Source organism: Manis javanica, chromosome 2 (assembly GCF_040802235.1).
Source record: "Manis javanica isolate MJ-LG chromosome 2, MJ_LKY, whole genome shotgun sequence".
Lineage (NCBI taxonomy): Eukaryota > Metazoa > Chordata > Mammalia > Pholidota > Manidae > Manis > Manis javanica.
The window spans coordinates 90984766-91000324 of NC_133157.1; the positions used below are offsets into that span (position 1 = coordinate 90984766).

General features: G+C 50.1%; 1 protein-coding gene and 1 long non-coding RNA gene across 5 annotated transcripts in view; one reads left to right on the plus strand and one right to left on the minus strand.

Moving 5' to 3' along the window:
* Positions 1-295: 295 nt before the first annotated feature.
* On the minus strand, positions 296-3075 carry LOC140845093 (uncharacterized). The gene is made up of 3 exons (XR_012123770.1): positions 2191-3075; positions 1603-1717; positions 296-732 (listed from the first exon to the last, which is right to left on the minus strand). It is a non-coding gene; the product is annotated as an uncharacterized lncRNA (long non-coding RNA).
* Positions 3076-3277: 202 nt separating this feature from the next.
* The window catches only part of SEMA4D (semaphorin 4D), a 97628-nt gene continuing 85346 nt past the window's right edge, over positions 3278-15559 (plus strand). For 2 of the 4 annotated variants that reach the window (XM_017654962.3, XM_073228868.1), the window contains exons 1-2: positions 3278-3446; positions 13589-13750. In XM_017654962.3, coding sequence (XP_017510451.3) covers positions 13596-13750 — 155 coding nt within the window. In that variant the 5' untranslated portion in view covers positions 3278-3446; positions 13589-13595. The remainder of the gene's footprint in view (positions 3447-13588; positions 13751-15559) is intronic. The other 2 variants (XM_037009740.2, XM_037009739.2) reach the window with 2 other exon arrangements.

The following is a 15559-nucleotide window of genomic DNA, read 5'->3' on the forward strand; positions in this document are numbered from 1 at the left end:
ATGCACCCCCTTCAAGTATCAGTGTAGGCAGAAGACACAGAGCCGTGCCACCTGCCCCCAGCAGAAATCACAAATATTTTCACACTGCAAAATACCAGGCAGCTTATCACAACTTCATAATTACTAGTTATCAAGCCTGCTGCTAGAGTGTGCTACACAACATGTAAATAAAAAAGCAAATGGATAACAATAACTTTCATAACTGCATTTCAAAATAATAGTTTTTTTTCCTAATACTGTATTTTATTTTATGCATGTAAAAGCATTATTCCAAAAAAAGGTCAATAGACTTCACTAAGCTCTAGAAGCTCAAAATGAAGACCAGACTGGAAAAAAACACACCAGGAAGCAATTGTAGTAGATCCTGGTGCAGGCTGTAACTGAAAGAGGAGTGTAGTGTAATAAATGCTACAATATGTAACTGACATATCAATCTGAGGGGACCTTCTGCCCAACCCGGCCGGGTGGGACTGTTGGGGGAGATGCTGCTCCGCAAGTCTTGGCGCTAAAGCCTGATGGGCCTTTGCCAAGAGGCCAGCCAGGCAGCTGTCTGTGTAAGTGGCCTTGGGGGTCTTGAAGGCATTGCTGATGCAGGTCAGCCGAGGCCACCAGCTCTGGTTAAGCTAATGGGCGGCTTGCTGGTGGTCTGTTCTGCCGTCCCCAATTGCCACTCTCCCCTGGTTCCAACTGGGGAGTGCTTTTGCCAGCACCTCTCCCTGGAATGTTTACGTCCTGTAAGCATGACAAAGGCAGGCTTGATGAGCATGCTGTGTGCCTGGGGATGCCAAGAGTGTTAGGAAGCCTAGATTATACCCCTTAACCAGAATCAGTAACACTCAGTGGTCTGACAGCTGAAATACTGTGTGGGACACGCAGAGCGATGACGGCTCAGCAAGGCCTTCATTCAATGCTGCTGCCCCAATGCAGCTTTTCAGAAAGGTGCCACATGTCCGGCAAGATTCCAGTGAGGAGGATGGCACACACTGGGGGCACTTGAGCTGAAAAGAGGGCTTGTTTGCTATTCTTACATGTTTAAGATGCCCCAGAATAGAAGGTAAAATAGTGACAAGAGCAAAAAGATAAACTGGCTAGTTTTGTGTGACTTAGGCAAGGCCATAGGAAAAGGAGGTCCTGCCAGGTGATAGATGGTGGGAAGCCTGCTGTCATCTCATGAATTTACCCTTACCCCTTTTAGACAAACCAGGAAACTGGCTGGAGAGGGTTACTTGTGCTCCAGGTCACACTGCAAAAGCCTCCTTTTTGCCAGTGCTTTCTGCTCCACAGAGGCAGAGGGAAGGAGGTTAGGCCGAGATGTAAATGTGGGAGTGTGGTGTGGTCTAGCAGCTGGGAGAGGCGCCGAGGTCACCCCACCAAGGCAGGTGTTTTTAGCAGGCTCCCGCCAGGGCCCCAGAGCCTATCTAGACACGGGCCCTGAAGGACTTGCTCCTTTAGGGCAGCAGCTCCTCTGGCCACTGATTTGCCAGAAAGCACTCACAATGGGTGAAATCTGCTCTAATCTAATTTCTACCCATCTGTCCTCCTGCCCTTCCAAAACCCACAAAGTAATCCTTCTTCCCCAAAAGTTTTGCAAATATTTGGTACCTGCCGTCTTGTGCTGTGTGCATTGATTTTCCTAGGTGAAGGCTCCCTGCGTGTCAAGTACCCACTCACAGCCTGCTGAGGGCTTTCCTGAGGCATCAGACAAGGGCACCATGTCCTATAGTCCAACAGTGAGAGAATATGAGAGTCCCACCACCTATCCACCCACTGCAAAGCTTGAGTTGATGGAACCCAAGAGTGGGTCCCTTCTTGACATAGGATGCTGTTAAACAGCCTGCCCACATCTCTTTTCACTGAGTTTTAATCCAAATGGCATGGGGAGCAGAGATTCATGGGCCCCTCCAGCTGGAAGGGAGCCTGGCAAGGACACCTCCCCATTTCATGTACAGTTGTCAGCACTGAACTCTGAGCATGAGCTACTGTGGGCTCTACCAGAGATTCTTGGCCCAATGGCAGAAATCCCGCCCTTTGCTTCTCTTGGAGGGGCAGGATGGGGCTCCCACGGTCACCTTGGAAGCACTGGGCCATGACAAACTGGAATATCAAATTCCAGGTCATGATCCACCCCTAAGAGGGAGAAGGGGTGAGCTCCCACCCACCCCACTGCCCCCTCAGCACCAGCTTCAATACCTTCACCTTTTGCTGGCCTCTTGCTAGTCCACTGGGCCTAAGGCCTGGTTCTCAGGACTCCAGCTTGGGAAGGGGCCAGAGGCTGTTGGACCGTTACGATCATTTAGGACTGGCTTCCTTTTTAAACTCTTGTTCTGGCTCTCAGCAGCCACGTCATCAGGAAAGCAGCATCAGGGTCCCCTGGAGGCACTGCAGACCACAGAGCTGTGGCCAGGCCTGGTGAGGGAGCACCCTGACCCCCACATGTGGGGAAATCCTAGCTGGCTCAACTGTGTCCTTTTCTTCAGATAGAATCCCTCAGGGGTCTTCGGCCCAGCCAGTCACTGTCCCAGGCCTATCACTCCTCTTTTCACAGGAAAGGGAGCAGTCTCCTGAGGTCACCCAGGTCCCACCCCTGTGAGTTAGTGCACATGTGTGTCACCAGGTGCCAAACTGAGGAACCCTTGGCCCTCTGTTGTAGAGACCGGAGAACACTTAGCAAACAGTTGGCATGGGAGCTTGGAAGGCCTTGGGAAAAACCTAGATTGGACGAGGTGCCTGTCCACCTTACCCTGGGCAAAGGGCAGGGAGCCTGGTGTGGGATTTTCTTGCCCAAAGTCAGATTTGCTTAGAAGAATGGACTGTCCTGGGAGCCCACATGGTTTGGCTACACATTTGTGCAGATCAGGTCCCCAGCCGAGTGGCACCCAGGCCTGGGGTTAAAGGAAACCTTGAGGATTTGGGGGGCCTGGAAAGGGGTGGGGGAAGGTAAAGCTCCCAGAAGGGGCTAGGCGGTCCATTAGCAGATGGTGAAGAAGGGGGCAATTAGGCAGTTAATCAGAAGCGGGCTGGACCCACAAGAGGCCCGGTCAGGGCAGGGCAGCCCCTGGGGGGCTGGGGGTCATAGGCGGAGGGGGGCGGAGGAGTATGGAGGGAGACCTGGGAGGTGGGAGGTGCAGGGCCCTGGAGGGGGTGCAATGACCTGAGGAGCGGAGGGAGGTGAAAAAATGGGAGGGAGATGGGCGGGGCAGAGGGGTGGGGAGGAGGGGAGGAGCCGGACGGGGAGGAGGGCGGCGGGGCGGGGCCTGCGCGCGCGCCCCTCCCCCCGCGCTCGCGCCCTCGCTCCCTCGCGCGCCGCAGCATCCCCGCGCGCCGGGCCTCGCCGTCCTAGTCGAGCCCGGCCGCTCCTCCTGCCGTGGCCGCCGCCGCCGCCGCGGATCCTGCGCCTGTGCTTGCCGGGTTGGCACCTTCGGGACCGCCAGGACGCGCCGCGCCAGGTAAGGGCCAGGGCGGAGGGGCGCGCTGGCGGGCAGGTGCGCGGGGCGGCGGGACCAGCCCCCGAGCCCCTGAGCCCCCGCTTCCCGACCCCGCCCTGGCGCCCCCCGATTCCGCTTCGGATCCCCCACCCTCCCGGAGTCCTCTCCTGGATTCGCCGGGCTCCTCCCCGACACCCTCCCTGAGTCCCCTCCAGGGACCCCGGGCCCCTCCCCAGACCCCGAGACCCCTTCCTCGTACCCGACCTCCGGCCCGGCGCGCAGGTGGCTCGGGGGCGCGGGGTGCACGCGCGGGGGTGCAGTGACCTGGGCCGGGGGCGGGGCGGCGCTCGGCTTGGCCTGCTTGCTCCCGCCGCTCGCCCCCGCCCAGCTCTGGCCAGGCGGCTGGCTGCTATTTTGGTCGCGAGGCCGCTGGCCCCGTGCGCCTACCCAGAGCCGCGCACTCAAGACAGGTGGGGCACGTCTGCAGGGCGCTGAGGGCCGCAGGCCTCGGCTTCCTGTAGGGTTTTGGCTGCGTGATTCTGGAACATCCGAGGAGAGTCACCGGCCTCACTCCTCCGTGCACCTGTTGCAGCCGCTGGGCCAGCAGCGGGGTTGGATCCCCTGGGGCTGTGCCAGCACACGCAGGAAAGGGGGGTTGCGTCTCAGTCGTCTTGGTTTCTGTGAGTTAGGATTTGGGGCAGGGGTGCATGGGAATCTGGAGGTGGGCAGTTCGCTGGAAATGAGGCCTGTTGTCAAGGGCCAGGCCCTGCTTTCAGGAGGCTGTGCCAAGAGAAGTTGCTTGGCTTTTGTTTTGAGAATCTCCGCTTACCGTGAGCACATCCAGACCTGTGGGTGGCCAGGGCCCTGCAAGCCAGGCCGGACCTGGGGCACGTGGCCAAGTGGCTGGCCCTCGCATTGGCGTCTATTCAAATCCACTAGGCGCCACGGAGCGGAAGTTTTCTTCCCCTTGTGGCCTGTCACCTCATATTTGCCCAGGCCTGGGGCCTGCCTGATGGCTGCCTGGGCAGTTATTTGGGAATGTTTACTGTGTCCCAGAAACAGACTGCCCCAGCCAGTGCCAGGACCGGGATTCTGGTAGACATAATGCCCAATTGTCACTTGAACGGTTGGTGTCTCTGCACATCGTATGCAAGAATAAAGAAGAATAAAGCCGTCTGCTCCGAGAACACCCCACACCATGTACTACCAGGAATAAAACCTTCAAACCTTCAACAGGGAGGAGAGGGTGAGGAACACACCAGGCTAAGGGCTGTCCCCCGGTTGGCCAGACCTTCAGACTGCCAAAAGTGTCTGTAGTGCATCCAGCAGGTGAATCAAGTAAAGAATACAACTAATTGCAGGCACTGAGAGGGAGCCTACTGGGTCCCTCCCATGCACTGAGGCAGGACCTTGAGCTGGCATAGAGGGGAACTAGCTCCCCATGTTCGGCTCTGCCATCTGTCTGTCTGCCTCTGAAATAGTGCCGTTAAGTTCCTCTGTTCACTCTCCTGACTGGCACACGCGTCTGTTGGAAAATGCAGCCTTGCAGAGCCCCTCCTCTCAACTGGTGACTGGGGGGCACTGCTGGCTTGGACAAGGCAGGGCACCCACCCAGCTGAGGTGTGGTGTGCAGCGATCTGGCAGATCGGCGGCAGGGAGATGATCTTCATGATATCATTCACTTGTGACCCCCTCCGTGTGGGTTATCTGAGGCAGATTTCATCTTGAGCTCCTTGCCCACACCAGGTGGGGGAGTCTCCGCGAGAGCTTGGGAGTGCACGCTAATGGCCAGCTCTTCAGTGAGTGGGGAGGACCATCAACTGATAATGCCAGCGCACAGCATAATCAATAATGCTTTGCAAAGAGCACTGGGGGGAGCCTCCCTCCTCACACCAGCCCTCCCAGCCCTGCTCTGGGTCCCATTTGTGGTTGGGGAGGAGGGTGACCACAGAACTTCCTCCTGACCATGTGTACCCAGGGTTCCTGGATAAGGCCCCTGCTGCTATGGAAGTGAATTCATTCTGGATTGTTCCATGATTTACAGGACCTTCCCCTTCATACTAAGAATTTGCTTGGTTTAAAAGAACTCCTGGGAAGGTGAGGTGGAAGGCAGTGGTTCCCAGCGTCCCTGTGCCCCTGGTCCCCTGTCCCCAGGCTCCTCTAGGAGCAGCAGTGGTGATCTGTCACAAGTCCGGGTGTGCAGGGGGCTGTGGGGCAATGCTGCCTTGTAAAAATGCACAAATGAACTTTCCACAGGCCAACTGTGGAGGGTGGTCACTGAAAGAAAGGTGCTATTTTTGCAGTTCCCAGCAGGGGCAGGGACCTCTCTCCTGACCTTTCCTTGTTGCAGAGGGAGAAAAGAAGGAAAATGGTAAGCAGAAGGGATGGAGGCATGGTGGAGATCCTTCTTCCCCGTCTTGGGTCTACCCTGGGCTTGGTAGTCTCCAGGTCCCCCTGAGCCACTGGGCCATGGCCATCTGGGAGCATCTCAGGGTGTTGCCGGGGAACGGGGCTGGTCTGGCAGGCTTCCCTGCACTGGAGACTGGGCGCACCTCACACCTGCTTCCAATCTGCTTGCATTACTAGACGACATGGAAAAGAGACTTGTTAGGAGAAAGTATCTGCTGATTTGGTCAAGCCTACCGGCATGCCAGTGGGTCTCATCTGGAGCTAGGATAGCATTTTTTGGCATGTTAGTTAAGGTGATCTTTGGGATGAGCAAATTGGTTCATCCCAGTTCCCTGAAGTGGCTCACTTTTCAGCTTGTCTGCCTCTCCCCCAGGGCATGGACACTTACCCGGCAGTGCCACCAGGGCTGATCCCCTGCTGCCCTGCTGCTGCTCCTGATGGTAGAGCAGCCCAGGGTGCTTCCTGCGTGCCTGTGTGAGTTCCTGGTGCTATATGGTCCCTGATGTGGTCTAAAGGTCTCAGGCATTGCCTGTGAAAGCAGAGACTGCACCCCTTCTCCAGGTTGCCTCCAAGCAGCACCCAGGGTGGCAGGCTTTGGATGAAGTCCATTTGATCCAAGAATCACTCTTTCCAAAAATTATGTATTTATGAGACTTATACGTTTGTGGAGTGAATGATGGTTTTAGTTGTATTCCTTAGAAATTGCACTGTGGTTGTGTTAAAACAGTCTTTATCTTCAGTGATAGATACTGGAGTATTTGCAAAGGAAATGATGCAGTCTTTGGGCTCTGCTTCAGATTGGCATGGGTAGGAGGTGGAGGTGGGGTGGGGTGGCAGCGCTGGCCATGGGCTGATGGCTTTTGGGTCTGGGTGAGGGCAGCCTGAAAGCATTCTGTTCTCTACTTCTGTGATTTTCAGAATTTGTAATGAGAACCCCAAAAGATGTACCATAGGACCTTCACTTCATGAAATAGTTCAGAATTTTAATTTAAAAGAAATGCCAATATATTAAGGGAAAACATCATTGCTTAGCATAGACTATATAGACTGACCCCATTTATGTGTGTAGGTACTTATGTATAGAAAACAAAAACAGTCTGGAGGGACACACCATTTATTGAACAGATGGTTGTGGAGTGCCTGGTAAGCATAGCTGACTGCTCTAGGGATGGAGTGGGTGGGAAGGATGTGGGTGTGGGTGTGTGTGCAAGTGTGTGAGTGTGTGTGCTGGTAGGGGAAGGGAAGAGGATGAGAACCTGCATTTTTTCCCTCTGTTTATGGCTTTACAGTTTCTTTCTTTTACAGTGGAATTATTTTTGTAATTATAGAATTAACTTTTAAGAAAGGGGGTCTCCATTAGATAATGTAATATTCTATTTTAAATACTCTGAATTTCAAAATCCAAATTTGTTTACTTTAAATGGAATTTAATTTGTAGAAATCCATGTCCCTTCACAACTTAATCAGAGATAATGTGGCGTATGTGAGGTGCTCCATGAATCAGTCACTGGCCCTCGGCATTCCTGCTCCGTGGCTAGGAAAAGGTAGACATGGATGGCCTGCCTCAACATTTGGGGAACAGGACCCACACCCTGAAAATTGAGCAGAGCGTGTCACCAGGTTTGTGCTGTCCTGGGTCCTGGGCTGTGGGGTGGGAGGCCCTCAGCTCAGACCCACCATGGCCCTGGTTGAAGCGGGGAAGCATGTTCCCCTCCATGGGACGTGGCCCAGAAACGAGAGCCGCAGGGTACAGAGCCTTCGGGTGGCATGACAACCTGGCTCGGTGGGCTCTCCCTCACTTTTGGCCGTTGCCTTGTTTTCTCTCTTCACTTGGCACAGGGCACGTTAAATAACCTTGATCCACATTAACAGAAAAGCATAGAATGGTCAGTCTACAAATTAAAAAGTACAAGTTGCCTGGAAATCTGGGGTTCCTTTCTCTATATTCCTGGCCTAGTGCAAGAAGTTTGATCTGCTTTGATCCAGCATCTGGGTGTGTTTGATGTGGTTTGGAAGGTTGCTAGTTCCCAGGGGCCTGCTCTCAATAAGGGACTCAGCTGCCCCCCTCTCCCCCCTCCCGTGTTCTCACCCATGTTTGCAAGTTTGGTTGTTGTTGTTTGCAGTGTTTTCTGTGGCTACAGGCGGGCACAACCAGGCAGGGACGAGGTGGTGCTGCCCCAAGCCTGGGGTCCTCTCTGTACTGCCGTGAGCAACAGCTATCACGCTCGACAAGCACACAGCCCCTTTTTCCATTCAGGCCAGATGATCCACTCACGGAGTCTCACCATTTCCTCCAGCAGGTGTGTTTTGAGTGCTAATTGCAGCAAGAAACAGAGAGGCAGAAGGCTCTCCCCCCTTGGAGCTTATGGGCAAGTCAGGACAAAAGGCGAACAGTAGAGGAAGTCTCTCAGATTCTATCTCGTATCAGGAGCCATAGTGCTGTGGGTGAGAAAGCGTGTGGTGCAGGCACTCAGGGGCCAGCGGTTTGGGTGTGTTTGGAGTCTTCAATCAGGTGGCCAGTAGGCCTTCCTCGTGGAAGTGCCAAGTGATGGTGGAGGGGGGGTAGGGATGACCTGGTATAGTCAAGGCTTGAGCGGCATGGCCGCTGGGAGGGCCAGAGCAGCCCGGCGCAGGGGTGGGGTCTGGCTGGATTCTGGGTGTGTGGTGAAGACCTAGCAGTCAAGGAGTCCAGGTGACCCCAAGGTTTGTGGCTCAGGCAGCCAGAGGGATGGAATCAGCAGCATCGAGGTGGGATTGTCCGTGGGTGGAGCAGCTGTGGGGCATTTCGGATGCTGGCTGGGTTCCCGCATGGCACCCCAGAGCTCCATTGTGTCCAGGCAGAGGTGGGGAGGAACTTGCCCAGCCAAGGAGGCTGCAGTCTGGGGGAGCCACTGCCACACACAGGCCATGTTTTTAAAGGCTTGAGACGGGAAGGGGTGGGTGGCAAAGAGAGAGGCCCAAGGCCAAGGGACTAAGAAGCAGCGGCTGGCAAGGCACGGGGAACGAGGCTTCGGGGGTATCCCGGGGCCTCAGCAGAGTGTGCGTGGGATGGAAGGGCTGCCCAGGGAGCAGCCCAGTGAGGCCCGACCTTGGAGAGTTGACCTCAGCACACAGAGGCCACCACTGCCCTGACGAGTGGCCCCGGTGTGGTGGGCCGACTTCACAGAGAGGTGCACGGGAGGAGCTCGTGACTAGTTTGAGAATTTTGCTATGAAGGGCACCTTGGAGGCAGGAGGAGCTGATGGGCAAATGGGGTCGAGAGGCTGATGGCTCAGGCTTTCGTTCCGGAGGGAAGGATGGAGCTGCAGGGCTGAGCTGTGGAGGCAGTCTGTTGGTGGGGCAGGCGGCGCTGGCTGGAGTCCTCCAGCTGAGCAGTCGGAGTGGGGCAGGTCCAAGGAGTTCCCATGTCAGGCCAGCGGTCCCCACACGCTTTCATCAGCCTGTGGTGTGCTCTGCCCCACTGCTGGACCTGGGTCTGCAGATGGGATTAGGGGCAAGGTGTCAGAGGACGTTATGGAAGCATTGACAGCCGGGTCCCTGAGTGCGGTGGCAGGCACACGGTTGATGGAACAGGCAGGGGTGGCAGGCAGCAGGAGGCCGGAGAGGTGAGTTTACTGAGCTCCTAGGTGGTGTTGGATGTTTCCTGTCTGAGAGGTCAGCTGTGTGGGGCAGCAGAAGGGAGAAGGCCAGGTCCATGGGCTTGCCACCAGGCTGGAACCCGGGGAGTGGAGCCTTGTCCTTAGGCGGTCTTGTCCCCTACAGAGTGTGCGGACTGTGGTCGTTCTCAGTGTCCCCTGGCATTTCCTACTAGTGGGGCCTGGGTTTTATTTGCTCATTGACTCAGTTCCTCACAGAGCACTGGGTGAGAGTGCTCCCAAAGGCCTGGTCCCCACACTAGGCCAGCGTGTCCCCAGACTTGTCGGCAGGGCAGATTCTCAACTCCACCCCAGGTCCCAGGATCAAAAGCTCTGTTTTAACAGGCTACTGGGGGATTCAGACTTACTGTGGGGCTTAAGAGCCACTGTGTCACAACTTGGCCTGGCCTTGGGTGGGGCACCCCGGGGACAGACAGGACAGCAGGGGTGGGGCCATAGCCCTTACTCTGAAGGTCATAGAAGCAGTGTTTTGTTAACCAAATTTATGGAGGTATAATTTACATACAGTAAAAGGTACTTGTTTTCAGCTCCTGCCAAGTCACAGTGTTTCCAAGATGGTCAGGATTACGGCCAGGAGCTGCTGAGCTGGGTGGGCGGGTCACATGTACCCTGCCTGTTCCTGCTGGGCTGCATGTCCTCTGGCGCTTTGTGCCCTTGCTGCAGAGTTGTGCAATTGTGACAGAGATGGTCTGGCCTGTTTGCACTCCCCAAATTCCCTAATGCACTGAACACCCCACCCAGGCAATCACTGATCTGCTGAGATTAGATTATTATAGATGAGATTTGGTTCTTCAAGAGTTTCAAAACAGCATCTGCTGTAGATTGCCTGACTTTTCACTTGGCACGCTGTCTTTGAGGTTCTTCCATGTTGCTGTGTGTACCAGTAACTCACGTCTCTGCTGAGTCCTGTTTCACTGTGTGGCTGTATCATGGTTTATTGATTCATTCGCTGCTTGGTGGATGTTTGGGTTCCTCCCTGTTAAGGGTTATCATGCATGTAAGTGCTATGAGCTCAGCACAAAGGGAAGAGCAGCCAGTTTTTGAAGACATGAATGAATAACAAGCACATGAAAAGGTGGTCAACATTGCTAGTCACTGAGGAAGTGCAGACTGAAACCACAGTGAGAACCACTTCCCACCCACCAGAATGGCGTTTATAAGAGAATGGAAAATAATAAGGTTGGTGAGCATGTGGGGAAATTGGAACCCTCATACCCTGCTGGTGGAGATGTGACATGGTGCAGCCACTTTGGAAGACAGTTTAGAGATTCCTCAAAAAGTTATGCATAGAATTACCATATGACCCAGCAGTTCCACTCCTGGATGTATACCTAAAAGAACTGAAAACCGATACTCCAAACAAAAACTTGTGCATGACTGTTCATAGCCGTACTGTTCGCAACAGCCAAAAATGGAAGCAATGCAAATGCCCACCAGGGGGTGAATGGATTAACATGGTCCATACAGACAGTGGAATATCAATCAGCAGCCAAAGGACTGAAATACTGAAAGCATGTCACAGCATGAGTGACCTTGAAAACATGATGCTCAGTGAAAATAGACATAAAAGGTCACATGTTGAATGATTCTAGTTACATCAAATGCTCAGAAGAAACGAATCCACAGAGACAGGAAGCAGAGGAGTGGTGGCCAGGGCTGGGGCCAGGGAGGATGGGAGTGAGTGCTAACAGGGACAGGGCTCCCTTTCACAGGGATGGAAGTGGTCTGGAACTCAAGAGTGGTGATGGTTACCTAACAATGTGAATGTGCTCAGTGTCACTCAACTGTAACTAAAATGGTAAAAGTGGTAAACTTTAGATTATTTGTATTTTACCACAGTAATAAAAGACATGAGAAAGGGCTATGCGCATTTATTTGAATGCAAATCTTAGTGTAGACGACGTGTGTTTTCATTTCTCTTGGGTAACTACCCAGAGTGGAATTGTAGGGTTGTGAGCTAAGTGTGCATGTAACTTTGTAAGAAACTGGCCCACTGTTTTCCAGAGCACCAGGATCCTTCACATTCCAGCACTTGCACTGACATGGAGAGTACAGTTGCTTCATGTCCTTGGCCAGCACTTGCTGTTGTCAGCCTTTTTAATTTTAGCTTTCTAGCATGTTGTGCTCTGACACTGAGATTTTAGTCCAGAGGCTTCTCCTGTGTTTATTTCACTATTTATATATATCCTCCTAAGTATCTGTTCATATCTCCTGTCCACTTTTGGATTGGGTTGTTTGTCTTCTTAAATTTGAGTGCCAAGAGCTGTATATGTGTTCCGGATTCAAGTCTTCTGTCAGATGTTTGTATTGCAAACATTTTCTCTCAGTCTATGGCTGGCCTATTTATTTTTTTAACAGTATCTTTCAAAGGGCAGATATTTTTAGCTCTGATTAAATCCAGTTTTATCAATCGTAGTAGTTTGTGATTTTGTGTCTTATTTAAGAAATAAATTTTCTTAATAACCCATGATCAATTTTCTCCTATGTTTTCTTCTGAAAATATGGTTTAGGTTCTATGTTTAGATCTATTATCCATTTTGAGTTACTTTTTGAACTCAAAAGAGCTAAATATTGAGGTTCCTTTTTCTGCATATGAATATTCACTTGTTCAAGCATAGTTTATTAAAGAAATTATCCTTTCCTACTGAATTCTCTTGGTACCATGTTTGAAAAGTAATCGAGCATATCAGTGTGCCCATGTTTCTGGACTTGATTCTGGTCCATCATGGCCTATTCCCCATCAGGCCCCACACTATGCTATCTGCATGACTACTGCTATATAAAATCTCTTAAGTCAGGTAATCAGAGCCTTCCAACTGTGCTTTGTTTTCAAAATTGTTTTGTCTGTTCCGGGACCGGAACAGACAAATTTATAGTAGTTTTGTCAAGTTCTACAAAAAAGCCCACTTGGATTTTGATTGGGATTGCAGTGACTCTGGATCATCGTGGACAAAGCTGACGTCTGAGCGGGTTCGAGTCTCAGTGCTCCCTCCTAGTGTGCAGTTCCTTGGTTTCTCTCAGCAGTGATGCATAGTGGGCAGTGTATGGTTTTACACGAATATTATCAACTTTATTCATAAGTATTTAATGTTTCTGACTGTGATTGTAAATGGATTAAAAAATTTTTTACTTTTCAATTGCTTATTGCTAGTGTATAGAAATACGGTTTTTAAAAAAAATTTTTTATCTGTATGTTTACTTGTTTGAGTGGCTTTTTTTGTAGTCTGTTAAAATTTAGCACATAGAAAATCCTCACCTGTGAATAGGGAACTTTCTACTTCTTTCTATTTGGATTGCTTTTTATTTCTTCTTTTATTCCACTGTCTAGGACCTTCAGTGCACTGTTTAACCGAAGTGGTGAAAGTGGACATTCTTGCCTGTCCTTGATCTTAGGAAGAAAGAACTTAATGGTTTTTTCATTAAATATGATGTTAGGTGAACATTTTACGTAGATGCCTTTTCTCAGGCTGAGGGAGTTTTTTAATTTGCTGAGCATTTTCATCATGAATGGTTGTTGAATTTTGTCATACACTTTTTCTTTATGGAGATGATCATATGCTGTTTTTCTCTTTTTCATATGTATGGTGAGTTATGTTAATTTTTGAACGTTAAACAGTCTTACATTTCTGGTGCAAACCCAAAATGATCACGATGTATTATCCTTTTTACATATTGCTGGATTTGAGTTGCTGCAGTTTTGTTAAGGACATCTGTAACCACATGCATGAGGAATGCTGTGTTCTTTTCTTGTGATGTCTCTGTCTGGCTTCAGTGTCAGGGTAATGTCGGCCCCACATGCTAATTTGGGAAGTGTTCCCTATTTATTTATTGCTTTTTAGAAGTGGGTTTGTTTAGGACTGGTATTGTGTCTTAAATGTTTGATAGAATTTACTATTGAAGCCATCTAGGGTTTTCTTTATGAGAAGGCTTTTAAGTACGATTTTTTCTTGACATAGTCTTGTTAAGATTTTTCTCTTTCCTCTTGGGTCAGTCCTGGAGAGTTGTATGTTTCAGAAATCTCTGAATTTCATCTATGATGTCAAACTTTTGGCATAAGGTTGTCATAATGTTCCTTTATTTTCCTTTTAATGTCTGTAGGAGCTGCATGATGTCCCCTCTTTCATTTCTGAACCTGGGATCCTTTAAAAAAAAAAAAAGGCATACCAAACCCCAGTGTCTGACCCCACACCCACCCAGTTACATCAGAATCTCTTGGAATGAGAGGGAGGGTGTGCACCAGCGGTTTGACAGGCTGCTCAGGTAATTGCTTTTTAAAAAAAATTTTAAGTTGAAGTACATATAATAAAATGCATGCACCTTAATGTATAGCTTGATGAATTTTGACATGTGTATAGGCTCATGTAACTATCACCAAGATCAAGATATCACACATCCTCACTAATTCTTATTCCCCTTCACCTATTTCACCCATTCCCCCAACTCTTCCTCTATGGCAACCACTCTGTTCTCTGTGTTTATGAGTCTATTTCAGTTTTATTTGTTTTTTAGGTTTTTCATGTAAGTGAAATCGTATGGTATTTGTCTTTCCCTATCTGACTTATTTCATGTAGCATAGTACCCTCTAGGTCCATCCATGTTGTGGCAGATGTCAAGATTTTATTCTTTCTTATGACTGAGTAATATTCCATGGTGTATATGTACCACATCTTTTTTTTATCCATTTATCTTATCAGTGGACAGACATCTAGGTTATTTCCATATTTTGGCTATTGTAAATAATCTGTGATAAACATAGGAGTACATGTATCTTTTCAGATGAAGGATTTCTTTGGGTAAATTCCCAGAAGTGGAATTGCTGGGTTGTATGGTATTTTGACTTTTAGTTTTTTGAGGAACCCCCATACTGCTCTCCATAGTGGCTGCAACAGTTTATATTCTCACCAGCAGTACATGAGTATTCCCTTTTCTCCACATCCTCGCTAACACTTGATATTTCTTGTTTTGATTCTAGCCACTCTGACTAATGTGATGTCATATCTCATTGTGGGTATGATTTGCATTTCCCTGATGATGAGTGATGTTAAGTATCTTTAATGTGCCTGTTGACCATCTGTATGTCTTCTTTAGAAAAAAGTCTGTTCAGGTCTTCTGCCCATTTTTTTAATTGTATCATTTATTTTGGTGTTGAGTTGTGTGTATTTTTTATATGTTTTGGATATTAGCTCCTTATCAGATATATTATTTGCAGATCCCTTCTCCCTCTCAGTGGGTTGCCTTTTCATCTTGTTCATGGCATCCTTTGCTGTGCAGAAGCTTTTTAGTTTGACATAGTCCCACTTGTTTATTTTGCTTTTGTTTCCCTTGCCTGTGGAGATGTATCCAGAAAAAAATAACTAATGCTGCTGTTCAAGAGTTTATTGCCTATGTTTTCTTTTAGGAGTTTTATGGTTTCATGTCTTCTATTTAGGTCTTTAACCCAATTGAGTTTATTTTTGTATATGGTTTAAGACAGCTATCTGGTTTCATTCTGCTCAGGTAATTCTAACATGTAGCCAGAGCAGAGAATGTTCGAGGCAGAGGAAGGCGGGGTTAATCTTTACTCACTGGTGGTCTGGGCAGGCCTCCCAGGAGGAGAAGGCACATCTGAGACCTGCAACCTGAGCAGGCATTCTGATCGGGGGTGCCAGGTGATGGCCTTGGTGGGTGTTGGGCTTGGCCTGGGAGGTGGGTGGGCCTGTGGTGTGGAGGGCATCTGGGCAGTGCCGGCCCCAGAGTGAGCGAAGGTGGGAAGGGGAAGGAGAGCAGCTGGGCCGGTAACAAGGCCTGGAAGGCTGGACACCTGGCTGGACTTCTCTGTGAGGCCGTCTGTTTTCAAGTTGGCTTTACTGAGTATAATTTGTCTACAGCAAAATGTACCTTCTCAATGTCCCGTTCTGTGCATGTTGACCCATAATCATGCAAGAGCCACGAAGTCATATGTTGGAAATTTCCCTGACTTCACAGACTCCCTCATCCCCTCTGGAGGCAGGCCCAGTCTGCCAGCACCCGTGGATCTGTTTAAGTCCTTAGACTCTCAAGAATGTCATACAAGTGCAGTCTCACCGTTTG